General features: G+C 38.9%; 1 protein-coding gene across 50 annotated transcripts in view; it reads right to left on the bottom strand.

Annotated features, from left to right (window-relative positions):
* Nucleotides 1-19644, bottom strand: part of CLASP2 (cytoplasmic linker associated protein 2) — a 135388-nt gene that overhangs the window by 36068 nt on the left and 79676 nt on the right. For 14 of the 50 annotated variants that reach the window (XM_077303109.1, XM_077303120.1, XM_077303116.1 and 11 more), the window contains 5 exons: nucleotides 18821-18844; nucleotides 16131-16148; nucleotides 14283-14384; nucleotides 3286-3456; nucleotides 2406-2513 (listed from right to left, as the gene is read on the bottom strand). In XM_077303109.1, the coding sequence (XP_077159224.1) occupies nucleotides 2406-2513; nucleotides 3286-3456; nucleotides 14283-14384; nucleotides 16131-16148; nucleotides 18821-18844 (423 nt within the window). Of the gene's footprint in view, nucleotides 1-2405; nucleotides 2514-3285; nucleotides 3457-6629; nucleotides 6660-14102; nucleotides 14130-14282; nucleotides 14385-16130; nucleotides 16149-18820; nucleotides 18845-19644 lie in introns of all 50 variants that reach the window. The other 36 variants (XM_077303100.1, XM_077303102.1, XM_077303110.1 and 33 more) reach the window with 12 other exon arrangements.

The raw sequence follows: 19644 nt of genomic DNA, 5'->3' as shown, positions 1-19644 counted from the left end.
AGTGACGCTTCTATAAATTTTTGGTTTAGAGCAAGTGTTTCTCGTAGTAATTTGTTGTTTCCCCATTTGCTGAAGATACTGCAGAAGCTAATGGCATACAGCATGTGAGTACTTAAGTTAAAAGACAGAAAACTTCATGCTGAAAACAAAATATGACGTCAAGTCAAATTCAGCAAGATGAACTACTTAATTAACAGTTGATACGACCTAACATGTACATCACATGTAGCATGCAAAAAATAAAAATAAAACCACATTTAAGACATAACAGCAAAACGAGTGTAGCAGAAGCACAAGAACAAATGTTCTTTAGTTATAAAAATATTGTTGCTTTAAGGTTAGTACCAGGTACCATATGAAGTGAAATTAAACTTTCTAGTATAATCAGCTGCTAAGCTGGCAAAGCCCTGACTAGCCTAGCCTAGCCCGATTTCAGAAATGAAGCAAGGCCGGCCCTTGCCAGTATTCGGATGGGAGACCTCCAAGGAAACCAGGGTCATGTCACCAAGGCAGGCAAAGGCAAACTGCTTCTGAACATCTCTTGCCTTGTAAACCTTATGGGTGTGGCCATAAGTCAGCTGTGACTTCATGGTTCTTTCTACCATCACCAATGGTGACAAAAATGAACATGCAGCTTTAACTCAAAGTAATAAATGGAATTCTGAATACCAATTAACAATAAACTAGGCCAATTTAGATTTTTAGATTTGAAAGTCAATAAGTAGTGTGGCAAAGGTGAATTTTGCAGAGAAAGGAAATTTGCTATATTCAAAGCTGTATAAACTGCTTTGGGGAAAACAGTACATAAATGTTAAAATAGATCAATACAGGTACTGTCACAGAACTAGTAAGAATGTCTGCTGAAATGTCTTAAGGCACTATTGAGAAAAACAATGTCAATAGAGGGCCACTTTTCTGACTTCTAAAATTTTTATCTTGGGCACTTTCATGGCCATGGACCAGGAGTCAAATTAGCAAATTAGAAGAAGAAGAATTGGTTCTTATATGCCGCTTTTCTCTACCCGAAGGAATCTCCAAGCGGCTTACAATTGCCTTCCCTTTCCTCTCCCCACAACAAACACTCTGTGAGGTGGGTGAGGCTGAGAGAGCCCTGGTTCTCCATTCTCCTTCTCCATTCTCTCAGTTGCTTCGATAGTAGGGGTGGTAATGGGATTCTTTTTCCGTCATGTTGGGATTATTTAATGTCTTTTAATGGGGATTTTAATGGGGTTAAGACTACTGTTACCTGCCATGAACCTCTTAGGGAGCGATGGGAAATGAATATAATAATAATAATAATAATAATAATAATAATAATAATAATAATAATAATAATAATAATAATAATAATAATAATAATATCTGCTTGGTCAGAGCAGCTTTATTAGTGCCGTGGCGAGTCAAGGTCACCCAACTGGCTGCATTTGGGGGAGTGCAGAATTGAACTTGGCTCGCCAGATTAGAAGTCCACACTCCTAACCACTACGCCAAACCACTACAATTACTACAATCACTGAAACTGCCTGTAGAAGAATGAGAAATCTATATAGTTGTGTATTCTATAAAGAACGATTCTTTTATTACTCTATGGCCTTTATGTTCAAGGTACATATTATAGCACAATTATATGCTTACTGGTAATGGAGAATTTTGCACATAATCTGCTTGACAGGGTTGTGAATTTCCGAATTTTGCAAAGTAAGAAATCGCAGTTCTTTCAAAATGTATTGCAACTGCTACACCAAAATGATATAACTGAACTTCCTACTCAAATTTGGTTTATTTATACTTTAATGATTACTCATATGATCAAGAAGGAAGAAAAATCAACTTGAGTATTGTCAAACACGATTGAACACCACAAACAAAATGAAGAATCCCAAAAGACCATTGTACAATCACTTTGCAAAGAGAATGATGTTTGTAGCCATAGGGTGCTGTCCAGAGGTGAGTGCAAGCCATCAGAATTTCAACACAGTGCTTTCTCGTTGGCCAATGGATCCCTAAATTTCCCTGTTTCTGAATTTCACTTTCTAAAACCTCTTTGCAGGTTTCATGTAAAATCTGTAGATACGGTCTTTTTCTTTGGGGGAGGGGGGAATGATGATGGAAGGTGATTTTTTATATCTGTAGGAGTTTGTTAGGAGTTGCAAACATTGAAAAGATTGCCAATAAAGATGTAAAATAAACTTGGGGTTTCTGAGCATACACCTCTGGATTGTACCATCATTCTAAAATGTATGTAGAAAAGGTTCACATGGGTAAAATCTTTCAGCTTGCCTAGTGTACAGCTCATAGTTAGGGAAACATTTTCTTGGTTATTAGCTAAATAAAAATATGGCTTTTATTAGCAGACAATCAAGGGCAAACAATGGCCATGCAGAACAAGCTCTCCGTGTACTTACCAAGGGGTGCAAAAGAGCGGACAGGGCTTGTATCCCTGCTACTTTCACGGCTGGCTTCCCGACTGCACCCCTGACTCACACTAGGTCGAGGAATACGACTACCTCGTGCTAGTATGATTCAGGGTACAGACCAACAGCAGCACAGAAAGGGAGAAGACACAGAAAAAGTTGACATTTTAATGCAGTCCTATATTTCTTTTACCTTTTGCAATAAGACCATACAATTCTAAAGCAGATTACGCCGTTTCCCTTAATGCAGTATTAAAACATTGTTGTTGTTTCCTACACTGGACTATAGAGGGCACAGACCTTTCCACAAAAGCATATTTTATTATGTAAGCCAGCTTCAATTTAGAAACATCGTATTTTTATATAAAAGAGCATACTTAGGGAACACAGTATATATTGACGTAAATAAGGCCGCAAGCTATATATATGCTGTTATTATCTAGCATTTCTAAAGACTACATAACATTTAAAAAAACTGAACATTCACCTAAAGATAAGAAGAATAAGTGCCATAAACCCATGTTTGCAAGTGTGTCCATCACACAGACATGTCAAAGTACTGAAGCTAGATGTGGCTCCCTGACAGGCAAACTCAAGAGTGCTTCAGAGTGTGCTACTATATATTGTGTGAAATGGATTGATGCTGGCAGACCATGACTGCACATTTAGCATACCAGCTATGACCAGTGAGCATACTTACTCAACTAACGCAGGAAGACAGGGTGTACTTGTGTCTATTTCATACACTCCACATTCCTAGAATCTGGCACTGCAGAATCAAGTCTGTTGTTCACTTGGCTTAAAATACCAGGGTCAGGTACGCAGTGTGTAAAAGGTTTAACAGAACCTATAAGCAATCCACAAGCCTTACCAACTGATAGTCTTGACGGACTGGCCTCTCTGCTGCATCCTTGACTTCGAGGAATCTTGCTCCGCTTCTGTGCTGTTGCAGGGCTGACCAGCACTCTCTGAACTCCACTGTTCATAGTCGAGAGTGTAGTGGTAGTCAAAACTCTTCCAGGAGAACCAGAACGGCTGCCAGCTGAAGGCAGAGAAAACAAAAATAAACTACATATTTCAGCACAATAAAAATGGAGGTTAACAAATGTTTGAAGGGCATGAGATAGCTGTGGTACACTGAAATGATCTGAGGTTAGGTTATTTCAAGCAATCTGAAAATGATGAATTTAGGATCTGGACAATGTATACCATGTGAAAACAAAGCTAAGTGCTTTGATATGTTTTGACCTATGCACTTAAATTCTTTCCTTTTGTTTTCCATATGACACTCCAATTCAATATTGGTGAAAGGTGGATACACAGAGAAAGGTCAGTGCTTCATAGGCTAGGAACTATTCACAGACTTTGGATACGACAATCACATAGTTAGAAATGTGTTTGTTGCACTTAATGTTCCCAAGGTTGTGTGGCTTATGTGGTAAAGTTCTGTATGGCCAGCAATTTTTTGAGGTTCTGAAAGAAATCACCTGTGCTTCTGTAGGAGCCTTTCCTAAAACTCAGGAGAACTGCCTGAATACCTCCTGACATCCTGGCTGTAGCTGCAGCTGAGAAACATAGTAAAACATCCAGGGATGTGCTCACCTAAAGCAGCTGCTCAAATTACAACCCAGTGTTCCAAATAGTGGAACTATGCTTGAACTATGTATTAACCAACAGTTTCTTGTTTTCAACACATATATCTACAGTAAGTAACACAACCACTCTATGTCCAATCTCAAATGTCTTGAGTTACTTGGAGGACCACTGTGCCCCTTCAGCTGTTTAAAACCACACTTAAAATATTAACTGTTGACAAGTAGGGGCATTTAAAAATACATTCAGAGAAATGTCGTGGAAATGCATTGGTAGCATAATTTTCTTTGAAAGAACTGACTGCAATTCATGCAATTTTAAAAATACTGTATAGTACCTGTACCTTGCAACCCAATGTCCCTCCCTCTAATGAAAAACTAGCTTAAAATATCCATAAACATTCAATCATCTAACCTAATTAAACCATGGTAGCAAGAAGTTAATGAAACAGGACCAAAAATGTAAGAAGGTGTGTGTGTGGGGGGGGAACCACACATTATTTCATGCAAAGTTTATGTGGTCTGTTGTTTGCCTTAACAAACAATATGTTTATACAGTAAAAACAGTTGTTCCCAAACTATTTGCTGGGTCACACCATTGTGCTAAAAGGCATATATTCAACATTACAAGCTTTTAGGAGCTCTAAGGCCAAATCTACTGTATCACTGGTCTCGGAGCGCCTCTGTACTTGCTATGATTTGTTCCCTCCTGCTGCAGAGAAAGTTTACATCTGTATGACCCACTTTCTGCCTTCCAATTAAGAGGCATGCTCAAGAAAGCGGCTCAAGCACAGGAGAGACAGTTTTCCTCAAAACCACACACGCTGTAAGGTTAATTTTGACTTTACAGGTAAACCCTTCAGGAAGCAAGAAAACCTGCAATTTTAGTTCAGGGTCTGTGTGTATCTGTGCCACAGCTATTAGAAGTTTGGGAAACACTGCAGCTGAATGGCTTCTTCTAGCTAGGAGTCTATTCAGCAAAAATTTATATACTTATTACATTAATGTGAAAAACTCATGCTGAGACTTTACACTGAATTCAGCCTGTTAAATAAGAAATCAAAATCTTTTTTCTCCTTCTAAAACAAAAAGGCTGAAATGCCATATATTGTTCCACATACTTTTAGGGCTATCTTTAGTTAATAAATTTTTTAAGGTTGTACTGTCTAAAGGACAAGCAGCCTATATTTAAGGTTTTGGGGTTTTTTCCTAATGAAACCTGGGACTTTTTAGGAAACTGGATTCTCTGTTCAGTGCAAGATTCCATAGTGCAAACTGCAGACAGGTTCAAGTGTTATAACTCTTCCAAAATGAAATTCAGATCGCGTGCTGCATCTGAACATTACCTCTTGTCAACAAATGTACACATAGAAAACCAAAAGCATGTATGTGTACTTTCATTATGGGAGGTTTTTGATGTTTGAAGCTGACTTCAGGCTACGAAGGAAGGCATCATCATGTTTTTACCATTAAAAAGTTTGGGGAAAACTCTGATATCACAAAGTTTGTCCTTACACTTTTCTTGGTACTACTTATCTCCTCAATTCAGTTCATGAGTCAACCCTTTGAGTTTCTGTATTGTTCTTAAATACATTTTTGCAGGCAAATTTACTATATACTATCCTCCTCAATAAGAGCCTCTTGTGGTGCAGAGTGGTAAGCAGCAGAAATGCTGTTTGAAGTGATGTCCATAAGGTTGGGAGTTCGATCTCAGCAGCCGGCTCAAGGTTGACTCAGCCTTCCATCTTTCCGAGGTCGGTAAAATGAGTACGCAGCTTGCTGGGGGGTAAAACGGTAATGACTGGGGAAGGCACTGGCAAGGCCACCCTGTATTGAGTCTGCCATGAAAACACTGGAGGGCGTCAACTCAGGGGTCAGACATGACTCGGTGGTTGAACAGGGGATACCTTTACATTTATCCTCCTCAATATGATTGGTCATGAAGGATTTTACCAAGTATAAAAACTACATAAATGTCTGGATTCATTTTTCTTTTAAAACGCATGCCATTTCCACATCATTATACTCAAGAGTAGTTGGGCTAGATTCTAAAAGTGCTTAATAACCTTAAAGCATAGGTTAGTTATGAACTCAATCTTATTATGATGAGATCATTAAGATTGACTGCTCAAAATCTACTCCGGGTCCCTGGCCCAACAGAACTAAAACTGGCTTTGACCAGGACCAGGGCGTTCTCAGCCCCAGCCCTGGTCTGGTGAAATGCTCTCCCTTGTGAGATCAGGGCCCTTCAGGACTTTAAGTAGTTCTCAAGGGCATGAAAGACAGAGCTATATTGCCAGGCCTATGGCTGAGACCACAAGATAACATCATAAAGATGCTGGCCACCCTGCTTAATAACTCACATAACCTCCTCTAATTAAGCATCAACTTTATCTACATTGTTTAAAGCTACAAAGTGGGTGTTTTTAAATATTGATTTTAAAATCCAATTGTTTGATTTTTAAGTATGTTGCCCACCCTGGGTATATTGAAAAGGGTGGATTAATAAGAATAAACTTATTATTATTCAAAGCACTACAAAAACAGTAATTTCTGCTGAATAGGACACCACTGTGATGGGTGGTCAACCAACAATGCACACACAAAACTGCAAGAGCCTTACCACCAGACTGTGGGTTAGCAGACTGTGATCCTGAACAAGTGTAAAGGCAGGAATAGGGTAAGGGTTTAAAATCCATGAAAAGGGAAGGAGCAGAGTAGATTAAAAATGGATGGCAAATGGAAATAAGAAAGCTTTAGTCAGTTCGTATAAGGGGGGGAAATGCCACAGGAGGGTTATGTGCTAAAAGCAGTGCATTTAAGAAGCTTCCATTGAGCTAAGATGCTCGTATACATAGCAGACAAAACAGAAGCTGTACAACTACAGTTCTTCAGCTCTCAAAGAACTGTATCATAATGAATTCAACTGAATCACATAATCAAGAGCTTTCAAAACCTTCACTCAAAGTAAATTGCAAAATGTAAGAATTTAATAGCTGAAGAAAAGATAAAAATAACTCATTCAAGCTAGATAAATACAGTGAAGGAAAAAGCAAAGTGGTGATAGTGGAGAAGACAAGAAAGGATACATAAAGCTTGTATTTGGCATGCATATAGGGGGTTTTATAAAAAGAGATACCTGACTAATTGCTGTGCCTTATAACATCCACATGTTCCCTAGCTAGACTTTCTATGTCCAGTTTGTTGTACAACTGGAAACAAAACCAACTAAGGCGGGGTTGTGGTTCAGCACTAAAACATCTGCATTGCATTCAGAAGGTCCAAACACAGATATCTCAAGTTAAAAGGAATAAGCTACCCTAAGATATAAGGTTCTCAAGGATGCAGGTTTGCTACGTGTATCACACAAATGTAGTCTTAAAAACAAGAAAAGTTAAGAAGCAGGAGCACCCCCTCACAGAATCACTATAACTGGAAATAATGAACATGCAAATATTTATCATACTATCAGTTGCCTGACCAAAATTTAGGATTATTTTGAAATGGAGAAAGAAATAAAGAAGGCAGTAGGGGGAAAAGTTGTGTAGTAATGGGTGACTTCAACTACTCTTACATTGACAGGGTAGGTACGTACTCTAGTCATCTGTAGGACAAAATTCTACATGTGATACTACACATGATTGTGTCTTGGAACTGAGCCAATTAGAGAGGATGGAAGGCAACACTGAACTTTGTATGAAGTAACACTCAAGGACTGGTGTAAGATGTAGAGTTGTTGAACTGGCTGCAATACTGATCACAGTTCAGCAAACAGGTGAATAGTAGTTCCAAGAAGTCCAACACAACTAAATTTGATTTCAGAAAAGGAGTCCTCTAGAAAATGAGAGTACTAATAAAAAGGAAGTTTAACAGGAGGGTAAAGATATGTGAAAATTATTTCAAGCAACCACCATGGAAACTCTGATGTATATAGTGAATTAGGAAGGGTACCAACAACACGTAGAGTAGGTCTGCATGATTAAAAAGCAAGGGAGCTATCTTTAAAAAGCGGAATTGGCCAAATGAGATGAACAAAGAGGAGCACAAATTCTGGCAAATGCTATTGCTGAAATATGTGTAAAGCTTATTTATTTAGAACATTTCCACTTCTCTAAAATCCTGCCTATTAGCCAACAAGCAAAAACAATTTAAAAACATCAGAAAATTTCAAACAGCACAGTCTCATGCAGGATTCTGGATGGAGGGGGGCAAATATATTTTCAAAATAAATACAATATATATTCTAAATAAATAAAACAGTCACCAGCAGCAGCACAAACAATTTTTAGAGAGCAGACAGTAAAGAGAGTAGTTAATGTTAGCCAAATCTCTGAGTGCAGAGGAATAATTTTTGCCTGGTGCTTAAGAGCCATTACTTGGAGAGCATCTTATAACTAGAGAGCAGCTATTGGGAAAACTCTGTCCTTCGTCACTTCTTGCCTCACGTCTGCAGACAATGCCAATGAGAGCAGGGCTTGTTTAACAAGCCATTACATGTGTAGTGATTATCTGTATAGCCTAAATCACATACACGGTATATCAAGTAGGATGTGATCTATTAAAGCTCACACAACAATAAATTGGCTAGTCTGGGAATATTTTGACAAATACTAAGTTACAGATATTGAAAATAACAATAAAGGAAATGAGCACTGCATTTGTAACAAGTGGTACTGTACTTTGCAACATGTGGCCTTTTAAGGGGTACTCAAACTGTGGGAGGGGCTCATGGTAACTGCATTCCATGAACATATGGAGCGCCACAGTTTGGCCACCCGATTCCTAAATCATGTTGCAGAAAGTTGGATTTGCTGTTGAATGTACACTTGGTACAGTTTTATGGACATTCATGGTTTCCCACCTACCTTACTGGTATGATGCATGTTACAAGGTACAACACTTATGTAGATTGTGGGTTGGAGTATATAGTCACTATTGTCTCAGTGATTTGCTATGATCTGCTCTGATAGGCACAAAGAACTCCAGAAAGGGTCCAACACTTAATATCCACTGTGATGTACATATCCTGAGTTCACAAAGCCCTCTGAACAATGGTGTGTTTGTTTTTTCAACAGTGAACTCTACATGTGTACAAAAAGCACCACTGCTGGATTATTGATATTATTTTACCATGTCATAAGAAATACACACAATGTGAGCTACAGTATGGCACTATAGAATGTGCTATATGCTTTCATGCCTTTCCCTACTCACCAATGCAATCCCACTTAATTAGCTATCTAACATAAGTCAGTCTGCCATACATCACAACTAACAAATTAAGGCTTGCATTAGCCCTCCAAACACCGACTGAAAGTACGCTGCAATCCTTGTTTGGAGATCTAACAGAACCTATTGTTTGTTGGTTCTCAATAATTTAAACAAAAGCAGAATGAACAAGTTAAAACTGCAGCATTAAGGGAAAGAAAGAGCATACAAGCACAGGGCTAACCCCACATGAACCTACACTGAGGCTGAAAATAAATTTCCAACCTGTGGGAAGAGGTACATAAATTCAGATGTAACAAAAATCTTGTAGTTCATTAATATAATCTCCTTGTTTGAAATAAAACATTGTTATTGTTCACTAGCTAGCTGCAGAGAGAGAAAACATTAGACAGTTACAAATATTTGGAGTGACATACTTTAAAATGATAAGAAATTCTATATCCTGGTATTTAAATTCTCCTTCCAAATTGTTTATTCTAATCAACCTTCCAAGATTTTTTGTACACAGTTACAAAGGCTTGTATTTTTGTTTTAAAAAATTGCCTTCTCAGACACATTGGGCTTTTATAGAATCATAGAATGATAGAGTTGGAAAGGACCTTATGGGTCATCTAGTCCAACCCCCTGCACTATGCAGGACACTTACAACCCTATCGCTCATCCACTGTAACCTGCCATGCCCTTGAGCCTTCGTAGAATCAGCCTTCCATTAGATGGCTATCCAGTCTGTTTAAAAATTTCCAAAGAAGGAGAACCCTCCATCTCCTAAGGAAGCCTGTTCCACTGAGAAACTGCTCTGTCAGGAACTTCTTCCAGATGTTTAGACGGAATTTCTTTTGAATTAATTTAATTCCATTGGTTCTGGTCGGTCCCTCTGGGGCAAGAGAGAACAACTCTACTCCATCCTATATATATATGACACTTTTTAAAATACTTGAAGATGGTTATCAGATCCTCTCTCAGTCATCTCCTCTCAGGCTAAACAGACCAACCTCCCCCAACCTTTCTTCATATGTCTTGATCTCCAAACCTCTCACCATCTTTGTTGCCCTCCTCTGGACACACTCCAGTTTGTCTACATCCCTCTTCAACTGGGGTGCCCCAAACTGAACACACTACTTCAAGTGAGGCCGAACCAGAGCAGAGTAAAGCGGTACCATCACCTCCTGTGATCTGGACATGATATTCAGTTTGATACAGATCAAAATCCCAGTTGCCTTTTGAGCCACTGAGTCACATTGCTGACACATGTTCAATGTATGGTCTACTAAGACTCCTAGATCCTTTTCGTACATGCAACTGCTAGCACAAGTCTCCCCCATCCTATATTGTTATATTTGGTTTTTCATACCTAAATGCAGAACTTTACATTTGTCCCTATTGAACTTCATTTTATTCAGTTTAGCCCACTTCTCGAGCCTATCAAGATCATCCTGTATTCTGAATCTGTATCCGGTTGTGTTTGCTACCCCTCCCAGTTTAGTATCATCTGCAAATTTAATAAGTATCCCCTCTAATCCCTCATCCAAATCATTTATAAATATGTTGAACAACACAGGCCCCAGGACAGATCCCTGGGGTACTCCACTTGTCACTCTTTTCCAAGAGGATGCTGAACCATTAACAAGTACCCTCTGGGTACGATCTGTCAACCAGTTATTGATCCACCTGACAGAATTAGGATCCATACCGCATTTTACCAACATGCCAACAAGAATATCATGTAGAACCTTGTCAAAAGCTTTACTGAAATCCAGATAAACTGTGTCCACGGCATTCCCCTGATCCTGAGCAAGGTAGTCACTTTCTCGAAAAAAGAGATACGTTTGGTCTGACATGACATGACGCAACCCATTCTGAGTCTTAGAAATCTTACAGTTCCAGGTGCTCAAGGACCGAGTGTTTGATGATTTGTTCCAAAATTTTGCCAGCTACAGATGTCAAGTTGACGGGTCTAGTTACTCAGATCCTCCTTTTTCCCTTTCTTGAAGATGGGGACAATATTTACCCGCCTCCAATCATCTAGCACCTCAGCTGTTCTCCAAGAATTGTCAAAAAGAATGGACAGAAGTTCAGAAATTACATCTGCAAGTTCTTTTAGTACCCTTGGATGCAATTCATTTGGCCCAGAAGACTTTGTTACATTTAAAGAAACTAGGTGTTTGTGGACTGCCCCAACAGTGATCCTAGGCTACCATTCCCATCCCCCTGTTTTGTTACATTTTTGCCACACTGAGCACTATTTCCCACACAGACTGAGGAGAAATAGGAATTAAGCAGTTCAGCCCTCTCTTCATCATGTTATAATTTCACTTTTTTGTCCTTGCAATGGTCCTTGCAGTCTTTTTCTTACTTGAAATATAACTAAAGAAGCCTTTTTTTGCTATGTTTAGCACTTCTTGCTAGCCTAAGTTCATATTGAGCTTTAGCTTTTCTAACACTTTCCCTACAATTATTGGTTATTTGTTTATACTCATCCTTGGTAATAAAGCCTTCCTTCCATTTCCTAAATGACTCTTTTTTATTCCTCAGATCATTTGACAACTGCTTAAGGAGCCACCTTGGCTTCCTTAGGCTCCTTCCATCTTTTCTTCTCAAGGGAATGGTTTGTGATTGAGCCTTCAGTATTTCACTTTTAAGAAACTCCCAGTCCTCTTGGACTCCCATCTTTCTTTCTGACCACAGGACTCTACCCAACATACCTTTAAGTCTGTTAAAATCGGCTTTCCTGAAGTCCTATCTATATGTCTAACTATGTAAAGGTTTTCTCTTTCCCATAATTGAAAATTCCAAAATCACATGGTCACTACTACCAAGTGTGCCCACTACTTCCACCTCATCAAGTCTAAAATAGCAGACCCCCTGGTTCCCTGGTTCCCATGTGATCTTGCATGGGTATAATGTATAGGTGACATTTTCAACACATACTTCGCAAAGCAGGGACACTGTGATCACTGAAGCATGCCTTTGCTTCACTTGTACCTACATCTACCACAAACCACCAGATACTCCCTTTTGGGGAGACTGCAAGAAATTGGTACTTTTCTTTGGTACATGAAATGTGATGAAGGATGCCCACTTTTCTTTACTGTGGTTAGCCTCAGGTGCCAAATGGCAGCTCAAGGGAAGTCAGGGAAAGACAGCTGCTATAACTCATATAAATGGGGTTTACTTTGATGTGGAAATAATATGTGTTTATTTGCTGTAATGGGTAACCAGATCCCCAGCTGAATTAAAGAGTCAGAGTGGCAATTTCATGGTGATGGATAAATTGGGAAAGCCCAGATCCAGCAGTGGGGCATCCACTATGCTGTCATCTTTTTGTGTTGGAAGACCAGGTTTTCGTTTGTAAGGTAACCGAGTGCCAATCAACCTCATTACCAGACTGGAAGGTGTGAACCACAAGCCCCTGATCCAGAAGTGGAATATTACTGCTGAAATGAATTGAGGCAGGAAGTGGAGAGCAAGCCCTTAGTTGCCACTGATTCAAACAAGGGTGCAGATGCTTCATTCATGTTCCCTTTTGTCTAGCTTCTGGCTTTGTCCACTCCAGGAATATTGGGGGCATGAGCCTCAATAAGCTCATTGGGGGGTAGGCAGGAGTTGACCTATTCCTCAAAGTGCTGAGTATAGGGGATGTTATGAAGAGTATAACTGTCTGGCTAGAGACAGAAAAATAAAACAAATACTTGCTGATCTTATTATATTTTCCTGTGTTGTAGAATACTCCTGAACTGTATGTGCTTTCTGTTTAAATTAGACTGACAGAGGAATAAAGCTTACTTTAGAAAAAAAGAGCAGGATTCTTGGGAAAGGGGAAGACTGTCTTGCATAAATCACTCCATATTTTGGTCTAAATGACCATAAAATAAAGAGTACCTGACTCCAAGGCATGTCACTGGGAAATCACAGACAGGGAGCTTAGAGGATAATTCCTTCTCTAGCTGAGATACAGTGAGAAACTGGGAAAAGTAATCTCCTCCTTTCTCTCACACATACACCCAAGTAGAGGTGTGACCCCAGGATCATTTCCTCCAGTATTATACTGGACCCCCCCCCCCCGCAATGGTGCTACCATGAATGATCTGATCTGGGCAGAAGAAGCCCAAATTAGATATCATCTTCCTCTACAAATCATGCCTCCTTAGTGCTTCAGCTCAAGCATCAAACCCAGCAGCAGGCAGAAAAAAGTGAATTGGGTGTCTGCTGGGTGAGATTCGTAACAACCACCACCACAGGAAACATGATCAGTATTACTGATTTCAGATTTTGACTAAACTTCTGCACCCTGGTAAAATGCATAGAAACAAACAACCACATTACACTGAAAGATAAAACACTGTGAAAATGGCAGGAAATTAGACATGACTATGTCTAAGGGAAACTACTATGAAAGTGATTTTTCTTAATGGTGAAGAAAGATTCGTTTTTCTTCTTTCTACATATCCAAAGTGTCTATGTATCAGTATTTTTAACTACTATCTAGGGAAAAAATGAAGTATGATAGTTCTGGAAAGAAATCCTGTTACTGAAGTGTAGTTTTAAATTCTGAATTGCTAAACTGTTTTAAGGCACCAATTTCAATAAAAATCCTTAAAATAATCCATAGCTACATGAGCACAGTATTTGTTCTCACCCCTCAATTCCTGCACTATCCTTCATAGATTTCATAGCACAGAAGAGGCTGTAAATGGTACAAAACTAACAGACAGCAGGAATAATTACTTCTCTTTGCTTTTTTTTAGAGTGCAGATGTTCATGTTATGTTTGTATCTTGTCCAAATTAACACCACACCAACTATAAAAGACTCAAAAGCATGCAAAAAGACTACTGACCCAAAACACTGAAACACTGAAAAAAAAATACCTTCATTTTTGTCTGGCGATGATGAACCTATGGCACAGAACAACAACTCAGTATGTAGTGTTTCTTTTTTTTAAATATATATATATATATATTGACCATATCCTTTGGTCAATGAGTGCAACACTATGTATATGGCTTAATGTTAGTACAGTGGTAAGAGTGACAGGTGGCAATACATACGCTGGGACTGAGACACAACTTTTGTTCGGCTACGGCCCCTGGAATCTGTCTTTGAGTTTCCAATGCCCATAGAAGGTGTTGAAAGCTTGCTTCGGATGCGTCCTATAAAGGGAAAAATTCATAAAAATTGGAGGATTTGGTAAATATAATGAAGGATATACTACAATCACTGCTCTAATCCAATATTAATACCTTCAAAACTACAAATTAAAATGTTAAAATATAGGCTAGTTTAGATTATTGCATTCTTGATTGGTGAATGCAATTAAAAAAGAACGTTATCACAACTTTTAAATAGAATATAGAAATGTTAATTTTAAAAGAAACTACGAAGAATGTAAGATTAATATTCTTAAAATTATCCAGCATTAAATGCAAAATTTTGGTAACCAACTCACAAACATGCTTGGCATGAACAGTGGGCCAGACAATGTAGCCAGAAGTTACATTAGCAACAAGCCAATCTTTCTCCTAGAATTCAGATAGTTTTTCCATTTCTTTGGCCCTTCTTATGCATGTCTGAATATTATTCTTGCTTTTGCAATTGGCTTGTACGGTCTGTAGTCTGGCAAAATGACAGTTTGCAATCAAAGCAAAATACTGGTCATTTTCTTCTGTGTGTTCTGTTTTCTATTTGTCTAAAATCAGAAAATCAAACTATTTCCATTCCACTTTAGCAGGATGGGTATGTAGCAACAGGAAGTCTAAGTTTTAAGAGACAAATTCTACATGCCAAATCCTAACACTAAGTGCAACATTTATCTTGCTAATTTTAAGAAATATCTTATCACAAACTAAAATCAAGAAGAAAAGTGGAAAAGACTGAGATAGTTCAGCACACAGTCTTGTTAGATAGAATTCTCTTATTCTTTTGGCTTCCTACGAAGATAGTTGGGATGCCAGCATCGATGTGGGAATTGCAGCTCATCTCAGGACTAGAGATCATTTCCCCCAGAAAAAGTAGATACTTTGGAGGATAGATTATAGGGCATTGTACCCCACTGAGGTTCCTGTCCTCCCCCGACTCCATCTACAAACCTCTAGGCATTTCCCAACCTGAATCTGGAAATCCTACCCCTTCCCAACCCCTGCTGGTAGCCAGGGAAGACCTGGCAATCCTAGAAAGGATTTATTCACCCAAATACAGAAGGAAGTCCATAGAAGGAAGTCTAAAAGAAAAGAGCTAGTATAAAAAGTCACTGAGTTATTAGAAAGCAGACTTATCCACTTAAGATTTATTATGCACAAACAAGTTTGACTAACTCAGAACAATCACACCCATGCAATGAAAACATTTCCTCCATTTGATATAATGCGGTGAAAAGGGCATGCAATTGCATAAAGACTGCCCCTGCAAAGGATGGGAATATAGAGTGCCACCATTGTCTTATGAAGCTACCCAACTACAAGGATATGATCCAGCTACCACTACAGTCTTTAAAAAACCCACTTGGCAATTGTTCTGATTTTTATCTGAATCAAAGTGCTTGCTCATTAATGCCAAGAGAATCTTGAATCCCAACAAACAGTAGCGCCTGCATCCCCAAGCACATGAGAATGTCTAGCATATTGAAGCATTGGTGGTAATGTTTACAAAACAAGGGAAACCAAAATTTTGCACATATAGAATGAAACAAACATAAAATACTTTATTCCAAATGGCTGCTTAAAAAATAACATAACATTTTGCAAAGAAATATTGCAGCAACACCAAAACATTATTAGGAAGCCAACTAAAATTAACCTTAAAAGCCACATGACTACATAATCTGTACAAAACTATTGCTGATGACAATGGATATACAAGATGGATGCATTTGCTTTCTAGCAGAAGATTATCTTTCTTACCATCTTCAGAAGCTGTTCCTAAATGGGGGAGGGGAGAATATTCAAAGAATGATACTCCAAATAAAACATCTCTAATTTTGCATGAAATCATCCTTAGGACGCTAGTGAACAGTTGTAAAAGTACAGTATTTGCTGGCATATAAGACTACTTTCCCCCCCTGAAAAACATGCCTCCAAGTGGGGGGGGTATATTACATATACGCCGGGTGCACTTCAGTTGGGATAGACATAGCTGCCCTTAGTGGCCCATAGTACTGTAATGTAATGTAACAAACTCTATATTTTGAGTGGAAATGTTGGGGGGTCGTTTTATACGCCCAGTCGTCTTATACACCGACAAATACGGTAGTTACATCACTTTAGTCTGTACTTTCATTGAAGTTACAGTTTAAAAAATCAATTGCTGTCTCCAGTCTCATCAAATGTAAACTATAGCACTGCACATATCCACAAGCCATTATCATTAAAACCATGTTGTATCTATACGTCGGATGTGACAACTTTAAGAAGTGTAAAGAGATCATCTAAATGCAATTTACACAACTCCAGAACAAAATTCCAAACCAACTCTAGCCTCACAGTAAGAGAGGCAATTAAGGTAAAGGTAAAGGTATCCCCTGTGCAAGCACTGAGTCATGTCTGACCCTTGGGGTAACGCCCTCTATCGTTTTCATGGCAGAATCAATATGGGGTGGTTTGCCAGTGCCTTCCCCAGTCATTACCGTTTACCCCCCAGCAAGCTGGGTACTCATTTTACCGACCACAGAAGGATGGAAGGCTGAGTCAACCTTGAGCCGGCTGCTGGGATTGAACTCCCAGCCTCATGGGCAGAGGTTCAGACTGCATGTCTATTGCCTTACCACTCTGCACCACAAGAGGCTCTAAGAGAGGCAATTCCCAAACATTAAATTAGGACTTCCAAATTAAATTATATTATGAGCGCACTATATTAGGCAAAGCCTACTAAGTTGCAAAGATAGATGAAGCAGCCAAGGAACAGTCATAAGGAGAGCAGCAAAAAGGACTGGGTCCAAATGCTTTGGGTACAGATAACCTCCCTTCTGACAAAAGCAAGATAAAGAATGCTTCCATTTCCCCCCCTCGCATCATCCAAATTATGAAGGAAGAAGCCCACAGTGGTTGGGAGAGATTAATGGAGATGCAAGCACCATACTACTTCCAACTTAATTAAATGTGCCATTTATCATAAGACATAAAGAAAATGAATGAGCAATATTTACATTACTATCTAGCATGCCGAATATTCTACTGGACTGAAACCAAAATATATTTAGTAATTATATAATCCAGACTGTAACAATATAATCCATCATACACAGGACATGGGCAGTTCAATGCATGTAAAATTACAGGCTCTCATTGAGTAATATATTAAAAAATCCAATTTTTGCTAGAGGTTCATATGTAAGTAAAGGAGAAAGTCATTTAGATATCATTGTTGTAGCATTCTGAACACCTACAAAGTGAAGATTCTCTTTAGTATTGATAGCTGGAAATGATATATGGAAATAGTACTACCACAAGTCACATTACCTTTAAAGAAGAAGCTGATTTTCTGTACATTGCTACCCAAAGCATCTTACCAGCATTCTCCCCTCCCTCTCCCCACAACAGACATCTTGTGAGGTAGGTAGAGCCGAGAAAGCTCTGACAGAACTGTGACTGGCCCAAGGTCACCCAGCTGGCTGCACAGGGAAAAGTGGGGAATCAAACCCAGTTCTCCAGATTAGAGGCCACCACTCTTAACTGTTACACCAAGACAGTTTCAAAAGAATGTGGAAAACATGGTGATATGTTGCAAAAAAGATGATCTCTCCCCTATTTATAGACCAGATAACAGAACAATCCAAGTTTCTATTGAACAAAAAGTGGTACAAAGGAGTAGAAATTATGAATATTTTGTAACTATTAAAAAGCTGATCCAAAAATGATCTGAGATGGATTATGCCTGAAGAAAAATCCTTTTTTCACTGTTCTACACACCATTCTGTGGTGTGTCCAGGTTTAAAAATTGAAGAAATGCAACCAGCCAAGCCAAGCAAGGGACAGAATCTTTATGAACATCTTGGCAACAGGGGTCTTTTTTTTAAACCCATCCAAAAAGGAATGATCAAGACTGAGTTCAGTGAAACTTTAAAGCTTTGGGTTTCTAGTGGCAGTTCCACACTGCTGGACAAGCCACTTTCAGAATATGAAGAACAGACTTCAGAAGTTGTGCCACAAGTTGCTCGGATAGGGTGGAGGGAATCCTGGGACAACCTCAGAAGTCACACAAAAGCAAATGTTTTCATTTTTCTAAAATTATAGCCTGCAAAGTGCAAATGCAAACTGAGCAAGTTTAACTAGGTTATAGGAGACAAAATATTTATAAACAACTTTAAAAAATTATAGTTGCTACTGAGAATATAAAGACCCGTGAAGTGCTGAAATAAATAAGATTCATAAAGATGATTTAAACACATAAAACACTGTAAGAAAAGTGAGCAGAAAGTCATCATTCAAACTGAGAGTGAAGTGTAATGTGTTCGCTGAAACATGCAGAATTAGTCACAGATTAGATGAGTATAAACATGGAGAATTGGATGAGTACAGTATACAAACATCAGATTACGTGAACAGAAATCACAAGATTAATAGATATATAATGACAGACAAAACAGTTATCTTACCATCCATCTTGTCAGAAGTATCCTCTTTGTTGGTAGAGCAGGCGAAGAAACAGGGAAAACTTAGTGTGTTAGCCTAACAGTGTTCACTGTATACATACATACTGGATTGCAGCAAAGGCCTTTGTACACACATTCTTGCCTAAAGCACAAACACCACAAATAGTGCACAAAATCCTTCCTGCGAAAGCTAACAGTAAGGAAATGTCTTTCCATGGGGGAAGCAAAACAAATTGATTTCATACTGTTTTTCAATATGGTCCCTTCTATGCCAGTCTGTGAACCAGCAACTAACAAAGAATCATAGCAAGAAAGATACTAAATTCAAAGGAAACATATACAGAATAGGTAGGGATGAAAAGGTGAGACATGCTGTGGTGCAACACCAAAGTTAGAACCTCTTTATAATCCCCGTATGATGTGACTTGTATCACCACACACATAGCTGCACACATCTGGCCAGGCTTTCCAGGATGGGGGAGACTCCCCTGGCCCATTTCCTATCTGCTTGCCCCTTGCCCGGCACAGACAATGTCCCAACCAGTGGGCTGGGAATTGAATTTACAGTTACAAAAATGAAAATGAATAATCCCAGGTTTCTATTTATTTATTTTACTAAACTCCTAATGGAAATGTATTTATAATTCACAGTGGTGACTACCAGATCCTTTACAGTGAGACATCTGAATGCCTCCTCGTAGCTACCATTTCCTTGCCCACCTTCAAATCCTACTTAGTGTGTGAAACATGTTAGCATCCAGACCAGTGCCAAAAACACTGAGGAGCCCAAACTACAACTAGAAACAGAAAAAAGTAACAATAGGCAA

Source organism: Paroedura picta, chromosome 11 (assembly GCF_049243985.1).
Source record: "Paroedura picta isolate Pp20150507F chromosome 11, Ppicta_v3.0, whole genome shotgun sequence".
Lineage (NCBI taxonomy): Eukaryota > Metazoa > Chordata > Lepidosauria > Squamata > Gekkonidae > Paroedura > Paroedura picta.
The sequence above is the reverse complement of the archived record's forward strand: the minus strand, read 5'-3'. Positions and strand labels throughout refer to the sequence as shown.